Source organism: Eutrema salsugineum, unplaced genomic scaffold (genome assembly GCF_000478725.1).
Source record: "Eutrema salsugineum unplaced genomic scaffold, Eutsalg1_0 scaffold_13, whole genome shotgun sequence".
Lineage (NCBI taxonomy): Eukaryota > Viridiplantae > Streptophyta > Magnoliopsida > Brassicales > Brassicaceae > Eutrema > Eutrema salsugineum.
In genome coordinates, this window is record NW_006256885.1 from 519,644 (window position 1) to 538,629 (window position 18,986).

The window sequence follows — 18,986 nt, forward strand, 5'->3', positions numbered from 1 at the left end:
GAAGCAAGATGTTGTATCATGCTCTTCAAACTGAAGCAGAGTATCGAGCTATGGTTTTGGCATTGAAGGAGTTGAAGTGGTTAAAGAGTGTGTTGTTAACAATGGGTATTGCACATTCTGGTCCAAATAGATTATATTGTGACAGCCAGTCTGCGCTTCATATTGCAGCTAATCCTGTGTTTCATGAGAGAACGAAGCATGTGGAGATTGATTGTCATTTCATTCGAGACGATATACAGGCTGGAATTGTTCAGACCCAACATGTTTCTACTACTCAACAGTTGGCGGATATCTTCACTAAAGCACTTGGAGGACGTCCATTCAAAGGAATTTTGTGCAAGTTGGGCATTCGAGATCTCCATGCTCCAACTTGAGGGGGGGGTATTAAGAGATATTAGGAGATATTAGACTTATTGGGCCCTGTATAGTTAGTTATTAGAATTATTAGAGTAATTTGTCCCACATTGCTAGTTTCTAACTTAAGATTGACTAATGTACTTGTATATATATGTGCCTTTAGGCTGATGAATAAAGGACTTCCGCAAATTACTTTGACACATATCTCCATATTCCTGTTTTGCGCGAGTTTCAGTTTTGTATCTTGTATTTTTTTCTTGTTCTCTTCCCTTTTCATGTCTGCGTGTTTAATATTGTATTTCAACAATGTCTTTAAATTTAAAAGGTTGCGGAATTAAAAAAAAAAAAAGAAGTCACTGAATAAAAGAAGAATTTGACATAAAGGGTTGATAAAATGGAAGTACAGACTTATTTTAATTATAGTTTGAAAACTTTCTGTATAATAATATTTTAGAATTTCTTTTATTTTCTTTTATTTTCTGTATAATAGTATTTTGTATTATCAAAAAATTTTGGAATTCCTAGGCCAGAAAGCGTATAAAAATGTATTGCAAGAGTTAGTTTACAAGTCATATCAAAGAAAACGCAACATTCAACCTATCGACGTTATCACGTTTTGACGTCAAAGATAATAGGCATTAACTAATCAATTTCTTGATGTTTAAGTTTTAATATTTCAGCTGATCAGCGATAAATGTATAATAAATGAAAGTACCATAAAACATCTATATATCAATACTCGATAAATTAATAATCACTATAAATTAATAAATTTTGTTGATTCCAAATCGGGTCAATGGAAAAATCCATTAAATTCGATAAGATAATAAGATAATATTTTTTTGAAATTCTTATGTATGGTCTCAACAAAAACATAAATTAATAATAATATAAAGTTATGCAAATATATCTAAATACAATATTCTAAAATTTGTTTTTACTTAAAGTTGAAATTTCATTGGTTTTCATCTCTCTAATTATTATATCAGTAGCTTTTATTGCTCTTTTACTATATACATCCAACATTTATGATGATTTTTTGATGTGATAATTGATTTTCTTACCTTTAAATGTTTGTAAATGTATTGTAGTGTTATCTTTAATTTTATCATCAGTAATATTGATAGTAGCCATAGTTTTTTTTATAAATTTTAAACTTATGAACTTTTTTTTTTTATACGGACAATCCAATATGGTGTTAAAAACTATTTTCTTGTGATAGTTATGATTTTCTATCATAATTTATATCATAAAATTTGTTACAATTTTAAAATCTAATATTGTTACAAAGAAATTTTTAGAAAATTGTTTGCGAAAAGCAAATTTTCTTTATAAATTAATAATTATTAATTTATAGATAAATTAATACCACGATGAATTAATAAATTATTATGGTCCCAACATTATTAATTTATAGAAGTGTTACTATATGTAGAACGTAGTCATTCGTCAACAAATTTGACTTCATTGTATGTTAGTGTGAAGAACAGCAAACAATAAATTCAAAGTTTGAATAGAGCTGATACAGAATAATTATTGGTTTTTAAAACTACTATATTGATGATGTTTTATGTTTTACTTATAGTTTGAACGCATTAATAGTAAATAATAAAAGATTTTCTATTTAAAACGTGAATATTTGACAAATAATAAAAAATAACCACATTACAAATCATATATATAAAAGAAGGGTTTCACTTTTTTCCTATTGGACCATTTGACATTCTCATTTTATTTTATAAAAAAAATCTATTTTATTTAATCTACATAATTAAATTACACTGAATTCATTCAACCTATTTTTAAAAAAAAACATGTAACATCTTTTTCTTAAGTAAAAAAATAAAAAAAAATAAAACCTCATTCAATTCAATACATCAATATATTTATACCAACATAAATTGGTCCACTAATTAGTAACAAAAAAACTTAAAACATAAGGCCATAATGATTGACTTTTTATTTAATCTACATAACTAAAATACATTGAATTCATTCAACGTATTAGAAAAAAAATCATGTAACATCAATAGCATCTTTCTTTTAAGCCAAAAAAAAAACAAAAATTAAAACCGCATTCAATTCAATCCATCAATATAACTATACCAACATAAATTGGTCCACTTATTAGCTAACAAAAAAACGTAAAACATAAGGCCATAGTGATTGACTTATTTGTTAATTGAATTTTAATGACTGAGCTTAATATTTAGTAACGTCTATGTTTCAAATAAACCTAAACCCATATAACTATTACACTTTTCTTATAAATGGCATGTATTTTTCTTTTGCAGTTTTGCCCACATCCCACATAATTCCCACATCCATTGGATTACTAATCGCAGTTGTCCCACCTCTCAACGTCGGTTCATTGGTTACTTTATTACTATTTCATCGTAATCATCGCTTTTTTTTTATAAATATATTGCAAATGGGAAACAACCCGAAAGAAAAATATTACAACTGGTCTTAGACTTTGAGATTTATTAGACTTAGGAAATTGCATTCAATATTCATCAAAAAAATATTAAACAAACTAACCAAAAAATAAACTAAAACCAACATTCTCTATATATTATGAATACCAATTTTAACTTTAATCACATATATATCTTCATTCTCTTTCATCTCTTTTATTCTATTTTTTTTTCCCTCACATAGATACGGACAATGCAAAGTTCCAACAAAACTCAGTTGGATCCCAATTATAATATTAAGGCATCTAATAATGACGAGAGTGGATTATCACCACCTCCACCAGTTTCTCTGATACCAAAAAAGAGAAAATAACGGAAACGTAAACAATTTTGGTTTGAGCATCATTATTTTCATCCGATCAGCTGTTCTCTTGTCTCGCCACTGCTGCTTAGCATCTCGCCGTTCCATTGCATCTTGTCAAGTTTCTTCACTGTGGACTCAAATCATCTGGCAGCTCCTTCCTCCTTAAATCTAAGGTCCTGATTGAGCCAATTCCTTCTGTACATGTGGAGCTCCACCTTCAAACTATTTTTTATTTTTATTCATTAAATTCATTGATCTTTTTCCAGCAAAAATTCATCATTTACCTCATTTTCCTTATCATCTGATAATTCTCAACTCGTTTACGGCTTCGCTCGTTCTCTCCTGATTCCTTCCATCAACGAAGACGTTAACCTTCCTATGAAACCCTTGTTATTCAATTGGTGATTCTTAAATTGTTGGACCTTAATATATGGATCTGGATATTGAATCGAATTGAATTGTAAATGGATCTAAAATTCAGACATATTTTGTATAGAAATTCTATTTTTATGTATAAAAAACAATATTTTTGGTGTATAGAACATTGCTCGTAATTAGCTAAGTTATCACGTCATTGAATCAAACTTTTTGTAGAATAATATATTGGTACATTGTAAATGATGATTTAATATATGGATGAACAAAATGTTCAAAAAAATTATGTACATTTTTTTTCTTTCTATGGAAAATCTATATAACTTGCAATTTTGCTATTTTTCTATTTGCTAATTTTTATATATGTATAGAACGTCTATTGTCTTAAGGAAAACTATTTAGTGACTAGCTCCATCACTAATATCATCAAAACTTAGTTTTTTTTTTAATGGTGAGCTATTTCTCAAGTGACTCGAAAAGCTCCAAATAAATGGATTCTAAGCTTTACTGTCGAGTAAACAATAAATTTTGGATTTTTAGCAATAAAGCCTTCAAAAGGTATATCTGATTAAAAAAAACAAAAAGACTTACTATTGATAAAAATAGACTTGTTATGTTATAGGTGATACTATTCACGTATGGTAAAAATTGTGTTAGTTTTTAAAATTCAAATCATATTAGACATGAAAATAAATCAGTATTTTTGTGTAAATATATAAAATTGAATTTATTAATAAGATGTTTCTAACAGAAAAAAAAAAATCTATGGGGTAACAATATGTGTTATACATAAACTGTCTATGTATGTGTTAAAAATAACAAAATTATCCAAAAAACTGATCAATTGTTACTTGCTTAATTTTGGTATATCTATTATATTTTTTACACTTTATTAAGATTTGGTTATTCATTTAATTATCCCTTTAGACTTTAACAAATCAAATTGACAACAAAAAAATCTAGGTGCATTTTATCAAATGGGATGAATTATCCAAATATATCTGTAACTTGATAAATTAATAGAATATTGTAATCTTGACGTTATTAATTTATAGAAGTTTAACTGTATTTCCAATTTCAGCCGATTTCAACGTTTTGAATGAAGAGAAAAAAAAAACTATTTCGATTGTTGTAGTATACTTAAGAAAACAGCTAATTCCTCTCTTTCATATTTTTCAAACTTACGTTACCCAAACGATTTTAGTAGGCTACTAAAAAAAGACAAAAATAAAATACAAGAGAAAATTAGTGGAAGAAAATAGAAACAGAAATTTTTTTTTTTCTGTCGCAAACAGAAAGTATGTATATTATTAAGTAGGAAAATATACATTTTAGAAGAAACAAAAAGAAACGGAAGGACTGGGAAATCCAGCAAAACTATGTGTGTATATATATATAAACAGCTAATTTATCTCTTTCATGATCTTCAACCATACACAAACTACATATGTGTAATCCACATAAAATGATAAAAACCCATTTACCGACACACGCACACGCCTTTATATATACACACATAGTTTTAGGCAAGAGTTTTCCACGACACTGCGTTCTTTATTTTAATTTCAACCCAACGTGCAGACTGCAAACACCTCCACTGATCTTCTGTCTAGAAAAATGGCAGCCGAAGTCATAAAAATCTTCTTCCCCAAAATCATCATCATCTTCATAACTCCTTCGTTTCCTTTCCAATGATCTCTCATTCCCATCTTCTCCCTCACTACTCTCTCTTCCCAAACCTCCTCACCAAACCTCCTCACTCCTTTCCTTCTCTCTCCTCCATTACCATGCTCTCTTCTCTCTCTCTCCGCCCACCTAATCCCACCACCACTTGTCGCCTCTCCATCTCCGCCGTCTCTAACGATAACCCTCTCAATCCCAAACCAGTTAATTCAATTCCGCCTCTGCAAATCGCCATTATCGGATTTGGCAACTACGGTCAATTCCTCGCGGAAACACTAGTTTCCCAAGGCCACATTCTCTTCGCTTATTCCAGATCTGATCACTCCGCCGCCGCTCGCCGTCTCGGCGTCTCCTTCTTCACAGATCTTCACGATCTCTGCGAGCGTCACCCCGACGTCGTTTTACTCTGTACTTCAATCCTCTCCACCGAGAATGTACTCAAAACGCTGCCGTTTCAGAGACTCCGTCGTAACACACTCTTTGTCGATGTTCTCTCCGTTAAAGAGTTTGCAAAGACTCTCCTCCTTCAATACTTACCCGAAGATTTCGATACTCTCTGCACGCACCCAATGTTTGGTCCCCAGAGTGTGAAGAGTTCGAATCGCGGATGGCGAGGTTTACGATTCGTCTACGACAAGGTTAGGATCGGCGAAGATAGCTCGAGGGTTTCAAGGTGTGAGGATTTTTTGGCGATCTTCGAGCGTGAAGGATGTGAGATGGTTGAGATGAGCTGTGCAGATCATGATAGGTATGCTGCTGGATCGCAGTTCATAACGCATACAGTGGGTAGGGTTTTGGATATGCTGAAATTGCAATCTACGCCGATTAACACTAAAGGGTATGAGGCATTGCTTGATTTAGCTGAGAATACTCGTGGGGATAGCTTCGATTTGTACTATGGGTTGTTTGTGTATAATAAGAACTCGTTGGAGATGCTAGAGAGGATGGATTTGGCTTTCCAAGCGTTGCGTAAGGAACTTTTTGGTCGACTTCATGGTGTTGTGAGGAAGCAGCTCTTTGAAGGTGAAACACAGAGAGCTCTTGTTTTTCCAAATGGTCATGAAAATGATGCTTCTTTGGATACGATTAGGTACACTTCTGCTTGCATTTTCTGGAAATCTTTTGCCTGATTTAGACGTCTCTTGAATTAAGATGCATTAGTTTGTTTCACATGCTTATAAACTTGTAATCTTGCAGGTCAAAAGATGTTATTTTGAAGTATGAATATAACGCCGAGCTCTCTAGCAGCGTCAATGACAGTTCGAGGCTCAAGATTGGTATAATCGGGTTTGGAAACTTTGGACAGTTTCTAGCGAAAACGATGGTTAGGCAGGGTCACACGGTGTTAGCTTATTCGAGAACTGACTACACTGATGAAGCTGCGAAGCTGGGTGTCTTGTATATACCAGACATTGATGATCTATTTGAAGAGCATCCTGAAGTTATTCTTCTTTGTACATCAATCCTCTCGACTGAAAAAGTTCTCAAGTCACTCCCTTTTCAGAGACTGAAGAGAAGCACACTTTTTGTGGATGTGCTTTCTGTAAAAGAGTTCCCCAGGAATTCCTTTCTTCAAACTCTCCCACAGGATTTTGATATTTTGTGTACACATCCCATGTTTGGACCAGAGAGTGGTAAAAATGGGTGGAAAGGTCTTTCCTTTGTGTTTGATAAAGTTAGGATCGGAAAAGATGATAGAAGAACATCTAGGTGTGACAGTTTTCTCGATATTTTTGCTCGTGAGGGATGTTTTATGGTGGAGATGTCGTGTGCTGAACATGATTGGCATGCTGCTGGATCGCAGTTTATAACACACACTGTAGGTAGGGTTCTGGAGAAGCTGAGCTTGGTATCAACTCCTGTCGATACCAAAGGTTATGAGACGTTGCTAAAATTGGTGGAGAATACTGCTGGTGACAGCTTTGATCTTTATTATGGACTGTTTTTATACAATCCTAATGCAATGGAACAGCTTGAGAGGTTCGATTTGGCTTTTAAATCATTGAAGAAACAGCTCTTTGGACGATTACATCGTCTTCTGCATAAACAGCTGTTTGGGAATGATAGAGATACTCAAATCATGTTGGAGACTACTGGCTTGTCAACTTTCAGATGAGCTGATTTTGCTAGATCATCTTCGCCAACGACGACTAAGCTATAAAATAGATAAAGTCAATTGTTCACGCAGTTTTGCTCCTCGACTACAATTTTTCTTCAACTCAATTTTCACTTAGCTCAGTTTGAAATTGACGTTTTTACTTTGGAGAAAATCGTTGGGTCATTGTATCTTTATTTGACCCTTTAGTTGGTCTATTGTCCTCTATAAGGGCTTCACATTCCTAATTGGTTTTAAATGTTATACAGAAATAAAAGTTCAAACAAAAACTTGGTTTCTGGGAATTGTTTCACTTACTTTTATTTGGTCTACAGGTTTCTGAAAAAAGTACATTTTTTCTCTCTTTTATCCATCTTCAAGCACATATTTTCTATTTATTTACTTCTTCAAATTAATATGCTACAAGATCAGTAAAGCTTTACTTTTCAAACAAGTAAATATCTTTGCCCCTAATCAACATCCGAATTCTTGTTTTTGATTAGTTCTTACACTAAGGAAACAACAGGTTATGCAAAAAAATGTTACTGTTATGCTTTTTTCAGAAAATAAATTTAGTTTGTTTGTAGAGTTATTGGCTTGATTAATGATTCTCATCAAGATTCTTCTCTATTCTTGTTTCTCAATGCTGATTTGAAGTTTTTTTCTGTTTTTACCACTATCTTAGTCAGATTTTATAGCTAACATTGACATCAAGAACACAATTCGAGTATGTCGAACGTCAAGAACATGATGTGCACAACCTTAAGAACATGATGTGCACAACCTTAAAAAAGTCAATGCCAGCCATCGCTTTCTTCGGGAGAATGGCATTTGCCTCTGTGTTTTCTCATATCTGCATTCTAAGAGTAAGAATTTTATTCTTCGATTTGGTCGTCTTCTAGGAAGGCTTGATGACTTCACCTTTGGTCCACGTCTCTATTTGTTACGCTGATCATTTTGGCGATGGTGGACCTCTCGAAAAGAAGATTGGACCAGCAGTGAATGTAATGACCAAATATGGTTCTAAGGTTCTCACGTTTTACACTGGAATGCAAGTGGTCGCGTTCGATGTTCTACTTCTAGAGTTTTCGCTTATAGGCGCAAAGGGGGCTGCAGCTTTATGGTTCATCTTCGGACAATCCATCCCAGCACTTCTTGGTAAAAACATAAATCTCTATCTTGAGAAAATGTTTGTCTATTTTTTTTTTTTTTAACAAAAGATCTTGATCTCAAAACATGTTTTCTTGATTAAGCTCGCAACACAAATTCTCTCAACTGTGATTCCTTTCCCGAACAATTTGAACAACTTCACTCAGGTTATTTAACTTTGTTAATTACCGCGTAAATTCATACAATGATCTCATGATCGAGTTACAATATTAATTAACGAATATTTTGATTGATTTGCAGAACTTGACGTCAATCGGAGTGTTGCTCTATTACATTGGATTGAAGCATAGTATCGACAACCTCGAGGAGGGAGAGAAGAACAAGGAGAAGGAGACAGAAGATGATAAGACCTCAACTTCTAAAGCCAAAGCAAACTGAAAGATGAACTTCACAAACTCATTTCCTTACATCGGTAGTTCTCATTATCATTATGTCAGTTCCTTTTTTTGAGCTTATTGTTAAATTAGAAATTGATATTAGTTTTGATCCAATGTTTCCCTTATGTTTCCTGGTTCCATTATTGTATTGTTAACTTACGAAGAAAGTGACTTCACGTACAAGTACAACAACTACAAAACAAAAATCTAGGAACCAAATTTGCTACAAAAGTTGTTCAAGTATTTCAGTATTTGAGAGCAAATTGCAAAAGATCATATGCCATTGAACACTTTCACTAAACAAATCTGGTCTAAGGGTTTAGTGGACACTAGTTTGCTTTTACTATCGGAGTCTTTTTCCCATTTTAGTTGCTATTGAGTGTCCTTAAGCACAAAACAGATTTGTGGGTCGGTATTTCAATAAACTAAAGAAATGGGGTAAAATCGAAATATATAGCAAGTTTAATCCAAAGAGGAAAGTATTTAAAGATTAAGAGAAGTGCATACGTGGAGGTTGAACACTTTGTACAACCAATGACGTGCTTCCGAGTATTCATATCAAAGTTTTTTCTCCTCATTATCTCCCCGGATGTTCAAGAATTATACACATCTCCACCGGAGATTTTTTGTTTTGTTTTTTGGCCTATGCAGTTGCTGCTTCCCCTTTCTCCCAATTTGTAGTCACAGTGTTGTACATGAGTAAACTTTCATGATGACATAGGTCCTACGTGTGGGTTGTTGGATATGTGTATGTTAGATTGGATTTCAATCGTAATCAAATAATCTTGACTAAAAATGTTTCGTAAACCAGAGAAAATGGTAAACCGAATAAGTCACTGAATAAAAGAAGAATTTTACATAAAGGGTTGATAAAATGGGAACGTGAAATATAAGTACATACTTACTTTATTTATAGTTTGAAAACTTTCTGTATAATAGTATTTTGGAATTTCTTTTCTTATTTTTTCTCTTGAAGTAACCAATGCAATTCCAAATCCTACGCCAGAAAGCGTATAAAAATGTATTGCAAGAGTTAGTTTGCAAGTCATATCAAAGAAAACGCCACATTCAACCTATCGACGTTATCACGTTTGACGTCAAAGAGAATAGACATTAACTTACCCTTAACTTAATCAATTTCTTGATGCTTCAAGTTTTAATATTTCAGCGGATCAGCGATAAATGTACGTACGTAGAACGTAGTCATTCGTCAACAAAATTGACTTCATTGTATGTTAAACAATTATTGGTGTGACAAAATGATAGAACAGCAAAAAATAAATTCAAAAGTTTGAATAGAGCTGATACAGAATATTTATTGATTTTTAAAAATACTATATTGATGATGTTTTATTTTATACTAATAATTTGAACGCATTAATAGTAAATAATTTAAAATTTTCTATTTAAAACGTGAATATTTGAAAAATAATAAAAAGAAGAATAACCACATTTCAAATAAATAAAAAAATGTAATACTTTTTTATCACCGATGTGTGTATTAATAAATTTCAGCGCTTATTAGATCGATGTAGCCCTCTATATGTTGGTAAAAACTTTACTTTCTTCTTACATTTTAACCTTTTTTTCTTCTAAATTACTAACTTTTAGTTCAACCAGATTATTTTCATAAATCTACATGAAACGTCGTGATTATATATATACATACATACTATACTAGTTTTCAGGCCTTTTTGATGCCTTAGACTGTGAAATCATTTCTCTAAGAAATCTGATATGAAGCTGTGACAATAGAAATTTATGCAATAGAAGATCATAAAACAATACCGTTGAAATAAAAATACTTAAACAAGTGGGATTTCTTTGCAACACATATGCTTAAATGCTTTGTACAGTTTAGAAAGTACATACAGGTTGGTGTATGATTCGAAGAGAGCGTCTCCACCAAGTTTTATGGCTAATGTTAAAGCTGTAAACAAAGACAATAAAGAGCTTGTATTAAAGAGACAAAATGCGTTTTGGTCAAAATAAAAGACAAATTTGTTGATGAGAAAATAGGTTTAGCAAGAAAGAATTTTCTATCTGTCTGTGGATATCTCTGGGGTAGAGATTTAGCAACAACAAAAAAAAAAATCTTTGAGGTAGAGAGAGACTAGGTGACGAAGAGAGAACTAGGGCGAAAAGAACAAAAGGAGTTTGCTTACATAAACACTTGGAAAATAGGTTTTGATTCTTTGAATTTTGGACGTGAACAAAAATATTTTTCTGACATGATTAAGAGATCGATCAGAAGTGTTTCTTTCTAACACTAAACTTCTTAATTCTTATGTTTCTCCACCATTGAATGTATAATTGCACGGATACGTTAGCTAAACGGGGAATATGAATACAAATTCTACTTAATTTGTCAACCCTGTTGAAAATATTGAAGCTAGTTTGAAGAAGATCTCTAAAGACCATGAAGGGCATTACAAACTGTTTTATGCTTACATATATATTTTGGTAGATATTCAATTCATAAAGCATAACATATAATGGACAATAATAACAATATAAAATAAGGTGATAATGAGAAGCTGTCAAAATCTGGCGGTGGCATGAAGTATCAGTTACAACAAGTCCATTGGATACTACTTGCAGTTGTCCCACCTCTCAACGTCGGTTCCTTGGTTACTTTATTACTATTTCATCGTAATCATCGCTTTTTCTTTTTTAATCTATTGGAAATGGGAAACAACCCGAAAAGAAAAATATTACCACTGGTTTTAGACTTTGAGTAAACAAATCAAATTGACAAACAAAAAAATATAGGTGCGTTTTATCAAATGGTATGAATTATCCAAATACGTTATCAAATATCAAAACCACTCAGACTACAATTGAATCAATTATATCTATATATTATACCGGTTTGTTGATATGTATTTCCACTTTCAGCCGATTTCAACGTTATGTTACATATTTCGATTGTTGTAGTATACTTTAAGGAAACAGCTAATTCCTCTCTTTCATATCTTCCAAACTTATTTACCCAAACGATTTTAGTAGGCTATTTACAAAAAAGAAAAAAAAAAACAGGAGAAATTAGTGGAAGAAAATAGAGACAGAAAGTATTATTAAGTAGGAAAATTTAGATTTTAGAAGAAACAAAAAGAGACAAGGATTGGGAAATCCAGCAAAGCCACAGAAGATCAAATTATAATATATATATATATATAGTTATATATAAAACAGCTAATTTATCTCTTTCATTATCTTTGACCATACACAAACTATGTTTAGTCCACATAAAAACCCATTTACATGCATGACACACGCACACGCCTTTATATATATACACACACACGCACACGAATCTTTATTCTCACATATTACAAATCCCTAAAAATCGAAACTTTCCCCCTTTTTCTCTCTCAGATTTTCTCGGAAAACCACGAAATCTCAAATCTAGCTTTGATTCGAAATCGCTTATTTAGCCTTCTTCAACACCCTTTTGATTCGCGCTTTATGTCGACAACGATGGCGAGACCGGGCTGCAGCTCAGATTCCGGCAATCGGCGGCAGCCCAGTCGTCTTCAAAAGCGAGCTCCGGCGTTAAAAATCGTTCCGGCTCCGGCGAATAACTGGAAAACGGCCATACCTCTCCTCTCACCGTTAGCTCTTTCACCCGAATCACCGGTCGACGAGCAACCGCCGGTTGAGAATCAGACGAAAACTGCGGTTGAGAAAACGCCGGTTTTCAAGACATGGCAGCATCCGGCGGCGCCGTTTTGTTACGAGCCATCATCGACGTTTGTTCCACCGTTCGTACCGGTTTAGATTTGTTTTTTTGTTTTAAGATCCAACGGTTTAAAAGTACAGTGTTTTTTGGACCTGTGTAGATCTAACGGCCCAGATGTTTAAAAGTACAGTGTTTTTAAACAAACGCGCGTTTTAGTAGTTTGTGGTTGGAAAAACGCGATTTCCGTATAAATTAATAATAATAATTAAAAAATGATTATTGAAATAAGCATGTTTCTTCTGATTCTGGTTATTGTTCAGTCCTTTTCGTAGACGGTTTAATTCAATTATTGTTATAGTTCCAGTGCATATAAGAGGAACGTCGTGGAAACGTGTGGACACCATTTAATGTGGTCACAATTATTTTAGTTAATTTTAACTTGATAAAATTGTAAAATGGTCGAGAATACACTGTATTGATAAAGTATTCAAGTTCACTTAGACCATCTCCAATGGTTGTTCATTTTGAGATAAAATATCAAAAAATAAAGAAAATTTTTCTCCAATAGTACATCATTTTGAGGGAAAAAATAAGTTTATGAACAGTATTACATCAAATTTGAGGAAACTTTATTCATCCTTCATTTCACTTTTTAGCTTTGTTTATTTGTAAAATGATCTTTATAGTTTTATATATACTTCATATATATCTAAAAAAAGTTTTAAACTTTTATTTACTATACAAATATAATATTATTGTTTTTAAAACATAATAATAAATAAATATTAATTAATTTTATAAATAAAAACGTAAAAATATAATTTTTTCATTGTCATGTTATGTAATTTTCTTTATGTAATAAATGTTTTAATATAAATTAAGAATTTTGTTTGCTTAAATTTTATAATTTTTTAAAATAGTTAGGTATAATTTATAAATTTAGAAATAATAGGTGTTGTTTGCAATTAATAATAAAATAAGAAAATAATATATTTAGAATATTCTTTTTTGAAAGAAAAAGGAGGGAGATTACTGAAATAAAATTCTACTTCATTTTAAGTTTATTTTATTTTGAAAGAAAAAATGAGGAGAGAAACTATTGGAAATGGTCTTAGATAACTGAAACAGAACTCACCGATGGAGTCATGGAGACACGTGTTATGACCCGAACACTAAAGACCTTGGGTTATTATTGGGCCTGCGGATTGAGAAGATCGAAGCCCAAGTCTTTTATTATCTCAGCTTATTTATCATTTATGTCATTGTCTTCTATACTCGTGTATTTAGTCTCGTCTTGTCTTTGTAAAGACTTATCGAAATGATCATTATCAAACAAATGGATTGAATCCATAATCTTCTTTCTCATCTCGTTCTTTTCTCTTCTCACCTAAACTCTAAATCTCTATCGAGATTTCAACCCTATTTTCTTCATTTCTCCTTTTAACTTCTTCTTGATAGATTCGTATCTATCAAAACGGTTTAGTAATTCTAGTGGTTCAATTGATTTCATGGTTACTGAAAATGGATCAGTAACTCACCAACATTAACGGGCTTGGTAGGCAGGGCTGGGCTGGACTGCTTATAATAACTTTCATTTTTTAGTAGAATATCCATTAACAAACTAAGAAAAAAAGAGATTCAAAAACTAAATACAGTAAATTTTTTATAAATTAATAATATTAGAACTCTCAAATTTTATTAGTTTAGCAAATTATTAATTTATAAAGAGATTAATTTGGTCAAATTTTAAATTTATAATAAAAAAAAATTATTAATTAATCGAATTTATTAATGTATCAAATATTAATTTATAAAAATTTTACAGTCAAACTAATTTTGTTTCTTTTACAAATGAAATAATAATATTGAGATTTTAACTTTTTTTAGTCGGTTTCCCAAAACGCGGCGCATCTTACCATATGCATCTTACCATATACATACACACACACACCCATAATTGTGATCTCACCAAAATAAAAAGAACAAAATAAACCCTAATTCCACAATGTCAACGGCTTTAGGGAAAATCAGCATCGTCTTCTTCCTCCTCTTGCTTTTAGTGGGAGCTTCAGAAGCTCGCCGGCTTGTTTATATTGATGAAGTCGCGTTTACAGCAATGTGTGAAAAATATGAAAGACATAATCATCCATTAATGTTCCCTCTCCGGAGATTCATTGACAAGGCCAAATCTGCATACTTTGGTGTTATTGATGTTACACCATCTCTTCGCTTACCAGTTTTTTCCATTGTCCGATTTGGGTTTTTCTAATGTTATTAGGGGATTTTCATTTTATTTCTTCTATTTGCAACTTTCTTTTGTACCGTAAACTCCTAGTCTTTTGTTTTTTTTCATTGTTATAAAACGTCGTTTGAATCAGATTTTTTTTTTTATAGTTCAACGAACACGAAGTGCTTAAGCATTCATACAGATTTAGATGAACAAAAAAATTTGATAGTGAATTTGCGATCAGGAATCAAATAGGACACCACAATCGATTCTCTCAAAAAACCATATTGGCTTGGAGATCATAGCCAACGTTATAACCTTGTTGACTCATGGCACCAATGAAGCTCAAATCCTCATCCACGTTAGACATTATGCCTAGGATGAAACCATCACCACTTTTAGTTTTCATGAACAAGCTCTTAACATCTAAAGATAACTTTGCTCCACTTGAGAAGTGAAAAGTGACAATCGGGAATCCCATGCCAACCAGATCTCGATCATAATAACCATAGTAGCATTGCATAAGATTTTCAGACATGACCACGGTCTTGAACCTTCCATTGAAAACATCTTCTATCTCGTTCTTCAACGCCTCATAGGCTTCGCTAACCAGGATTGTACCGCCTAAACGGGTTCTGTAATCACGTTGGAAGATCCGTGGATCGGGAGATTTATCCCACCTATGGCGATAGCTTCGAGTGACTAGTAGTATAAACCTTTTTGGATTTCTAATGGAGTTGGAGCTCCCAAAATGGTGAGTACTCCAGTCAGAGAAGACTGTGAAGGTCCTACGTAATTATAATAACCACAACCGAAAATCACATCTAATAAAACGGCTAACGACCATCATATATCGTATTAAATAAGGGAAGGATGAAAAAGAGGTTTCACAAGATTATTTGTGGTAAGTGTAAGATATTGAAGGGTCATAGATAAGGAGGTTTTGGGGATAACATGAGGTGCATGGAAGACATTGTAACCATAAGGGATGGCTGGCCGTGTCCATGTGTAACATTTGTGTGACTTGTGGTGAACCTATCGATAGATTTTCCAAAAAAGCTGGTGGAGAATCTAGAGGTGTGATGTGTGCAATGATATCTCCAGTCGCATTTAGCTCGCAAGTAATTTAGACGTGCACTGGATGTGATTTGGATATGAGAGATATATTGTTGTTCTTGAGCATACATAAAGCCAGTGTGAAGGAGATTAAGAACAAGCAGAGGAGGACGGGTTTGGTTTGATGCTGAAAGAACGAAGGGAACAAATAAACAAAATGACCCTATCAAAACATAACAAAATATTTCATTCTGCTTAACTTCAGAGATGGTGCAAACATGGTGCACATATAAATGACGATATCAAAATTGCTCTGAAGAAGACTATACCAAAATTTTCTATGTAGAATATCATACCAAAAAAACTCACGTGAACTTGAAAATTTTACAATTGTAGAAGATCATATAATACTTAAAAATGAGATGTAAACACGTACCACTATGGTACCAATTTAAGGTTTCACAGTCCTATTTAATACGGGAAGTTCAGATATATGGATACTTAATCCAGATTGGCTGAGTAGGGACTAGCAAAGGTGCAATTCTACTGAATAATCAACTTACATACAAAAGGTAAGTGCATAAATTGTCTTAATTAGGTATAAATGTTGATGCCAAAAATATATATGAGCAAGTCAAGTTTTCTTCATTTTCATTTTCAGCAAAGAAATCGATCAAATGTATGCCGTTAAGTAAGTAAACTTGGATTGGAACGGACCCAGACAGCAAATGTGTCTAATTTAGAAAGAAGAAAAAAAACGATCACTCAAATTTCGACGTGAATTAATTCTTAGGAATTAGTCTAAGAATAGTAATAATAAAATGATACTCGTGATGCATGTGAGTGTGACAAACGTCCAAATGGAAACCAGCAAAATCTAAATACAGACCCCCCAAAAAAAAATAGTTATTATGATAAGAAATTTGGGGCGAAAGTTGTTGGCTCACCACGCCTGCAATTCCTGTTATCTATTTATATTCTACAACAGTGCAAAAGATTTGACTTCAAATTTAGTTTTATTAAGATAATCGTATATATCAATACTAAGGGCTTAGTGAATTGTGATCATCTGAAATTTCTCTGCGATATCCCCATTTCTATTTACTAATTTATTTCATAGATACAACGGAACACATACATAGAGATAATTGAATTTTCACGAAACTATAATTTCATTAATTTAATTTCAAGTTTTAAATAAACCAAAATCTCCTATATATTGTTTGAGAAATTAAAGAGAAACCTAAAAATAAGCAAACTAATGATATGGCATATCATTCCATTGCATGAGATGTGTTAATATGGCATGGTTAGTTGTTCAAAATTAAAGATCCAATTCTCCAAAAGGATTCTCATTTAGTATTTAAGAAATGAGACCTTATTAGTTTTCAAGATTGCGCATCAAAAAAGACAAAAATGTGAGAATCGAATATTATTTGTCATGGAGCTTATCAGAAGATCTATCTTTATGTTCTGTTGATCGTGGTTTATGTTTGTTGAGACCGTCAATTTAAGACTGGTTCGATGGAGTTGCCACTTGCCAGGTATCATGGGAGGTCCGCGAGCTTGAAGTCTAGGTTCGGTTAAGTTTTGCTCAATGCTAGTTGCGTTTTAAAAGTCCATGTCGAAGAACGAAACATAGTTGATCATGCAAAAGACTTGTGTCTGGTTTACACGTTTTTTTTAGACATGTTATCAAATATGTAGGTTGGGACTTGGAAGAATCGAATTTCATAAACAAATTGCATAATATATTTTTGTCCTACATTTTTCTAACTTCATTCGATTTTTCAGTTTTTGCTACAGAGGGAAAATAAATCTAAATATTTAAATTGATGGTTTTTTTTAACATTATTGTCTTAATACAAAAGAAAATATGTTTCAGCGTATTCATGTTTTTAGGTTAATAACTTAATAATATATATGTGTGTAATTATATGTTTGCGATCAAGATTTTGATGTTTGATCAATAGAATATTTGATGTATTTTTCTCACAAAATATTTGATAATTAGGCTATTCCCGTCATGAGCTGGAAATCAATCCGTATTTTTCTGTTGTCTGTGTGTGTTTTGTCTCGGCTTCACATTAAGAATTTTAAGTCACCAACTCCTCCTCCACTCAACTAATCATCGTCCAACAAAACTTTATTTATTTCTTCTTTTATCGAAAACATTTCAAACACGACGCAACGAATTTTCAAAAAAACTAAAAAAAAAAAACTAGATCCGTGTTGAATAATGGCACTTGGTTTTTATCTTTGATTTTCTTTTACAAATTAGGTCAACAAAAAATGGTGTTGAAAAGATAGAGAAAGAGTTGCGATTTTCTAATGTTTGTGAGTGTCAATTAGGTAATCTTTAGCCGACAAAAAATCCAAACAGAATGGAGACAACAAGAAGAACATCATCGGTCAAACAAACTCTTTTGTAGTCAACTTTACAAGTGCGTTCTTCCAGTTTAATGGTCTCAAGTTGTGATGATGTCACGCCCACGCAACAGTTATTCTAATATTCCCAATATCATTATATCTTATAAAGATTTCATTCAATTGGAAAATAATAATGTGACCTCATCAAAACTTGAGGGTAAAGTGAAAAATTCACATTCATCGACATCTTGTTAAAATTTAATCATTTATGTTGAATGCCCTCATTCCATTACAGAAATATAATAAAATTTAAAAGTAAATATCCCAATGCAATTTTAGAGAGAAATGAATGCAATAGATATATTCCATTATTTTCATATATTCCATTCCTCCACTTTCCATTCATACATCTGTTTTTTTTTTTTATGTTTACCGAAATTTAAAGCTTAAGATTTTGAATGAAATATTTTAATTAAGGATGAAATTTGTGTTATGTAAACTCTCTGAAAAACACAAATATGATATCTTGCGAAAAAAAAAAATATTAGTGGACAACCGAACTTTTAGTTTTGTTTACAAATAGTAGAAAATATATTGGTCGTTACGGGGAAAAAATATTGATGGTCATATCAAAGTTAATTATATATGGTTTTTTTTTTGTCGACCAATTATATACTATTTAGAAACGAAATTGTAGATGGTCATAGCAAAAGAGATATGAGAAGGGTGTTTTGTGTCTAAATAAAATTTTTACTTGATTTTTTATTATTCTGTTTTTGGATAACTATTATTATGTTGTCAAACAATTATAAT

General features: G+C 32.3%; 2 protein-coding genes and 2 pseudogenes across 2 annotated transcripts; 3 read left to right on the forward strand and 1 right to left on the reverse strand.

Moving 5' to 3' along the window:
- Positions 1–5,059: 5,059 nt before the first annotated feature.
- On the forward strand, positions 5,060–7,571 carry LOC18023343 (arogenate dehydrogenase 1, chloroplastic). Its single transcript, XM_006406007.2, has 2 exons — positions 5,060–6,286; positions 6,394–7,571. Exons 1-2 carry the CDS (start codon positions 5,205–5,207, stop codon positions 7,310–7,312), a joined length of 2,001 nt encoding a protein of 666 aa, XP_006406070.2. The 5' UTR covers positions 5,060–5,204; the 3' UTR covers positions 7,313–7,571.
- A 487-nt stretch (positions 7,572–8,058) lies between these two features.
- On the forward strand, positions 8,059–8,839 carry LOC18023344 (annotated as a pseudogene).
- A 3,248-nt stretch (positions 8,840–12,087) lies between these two features.
- Positions 12,088–12,832, forward strand: LOC18023345 (uncharacterized protein At4g14450, chloroplastic). The gene has a single exon (XM_006406009.2). It carries the CDS (start codon positions 12,103–12,105, stop codon positions 12,616–12,618), a length of 516 nt encoding a protein of 171 aa, XP_006406072.1. The 5' UTR covers positions 12,088–12,102; the 3' UTR covers positions 12,619–12,832.
- A 2,155-nt stretch (positions 12,833–14,987) lies between these two features.
- Positions 14,988–15,594, reverse strand: LOC112088851 (annotated as a pseudogene).
- Positions 15,595–18,986: the final 3,392 nt, after the last annotated feature.

Excerpts from the sequence above, each read along its gene's own strand:
- LOC18023343 (XM_006406007.2), top strand. The coding sequence starts at position 5,205 with ATGATCTCTCATTCCCATCTTCTCCCTCACTACTCTCTCTTCCCAAAC. Across the intron at positions 6,287-6,393 it reads GCTTCTTTGGATACGATTAG|GTCAAAAGATGTTATTTTGA; the intron begins GTACACTTCTGC and ends GTAATCTTGCAG.
- LOC18023345 (XM_006406009.2), top strand. The coding sequence starts at position 12,103 with ATGCATGACACACGCACACGCCTTTATATATATACACACACACGCACA.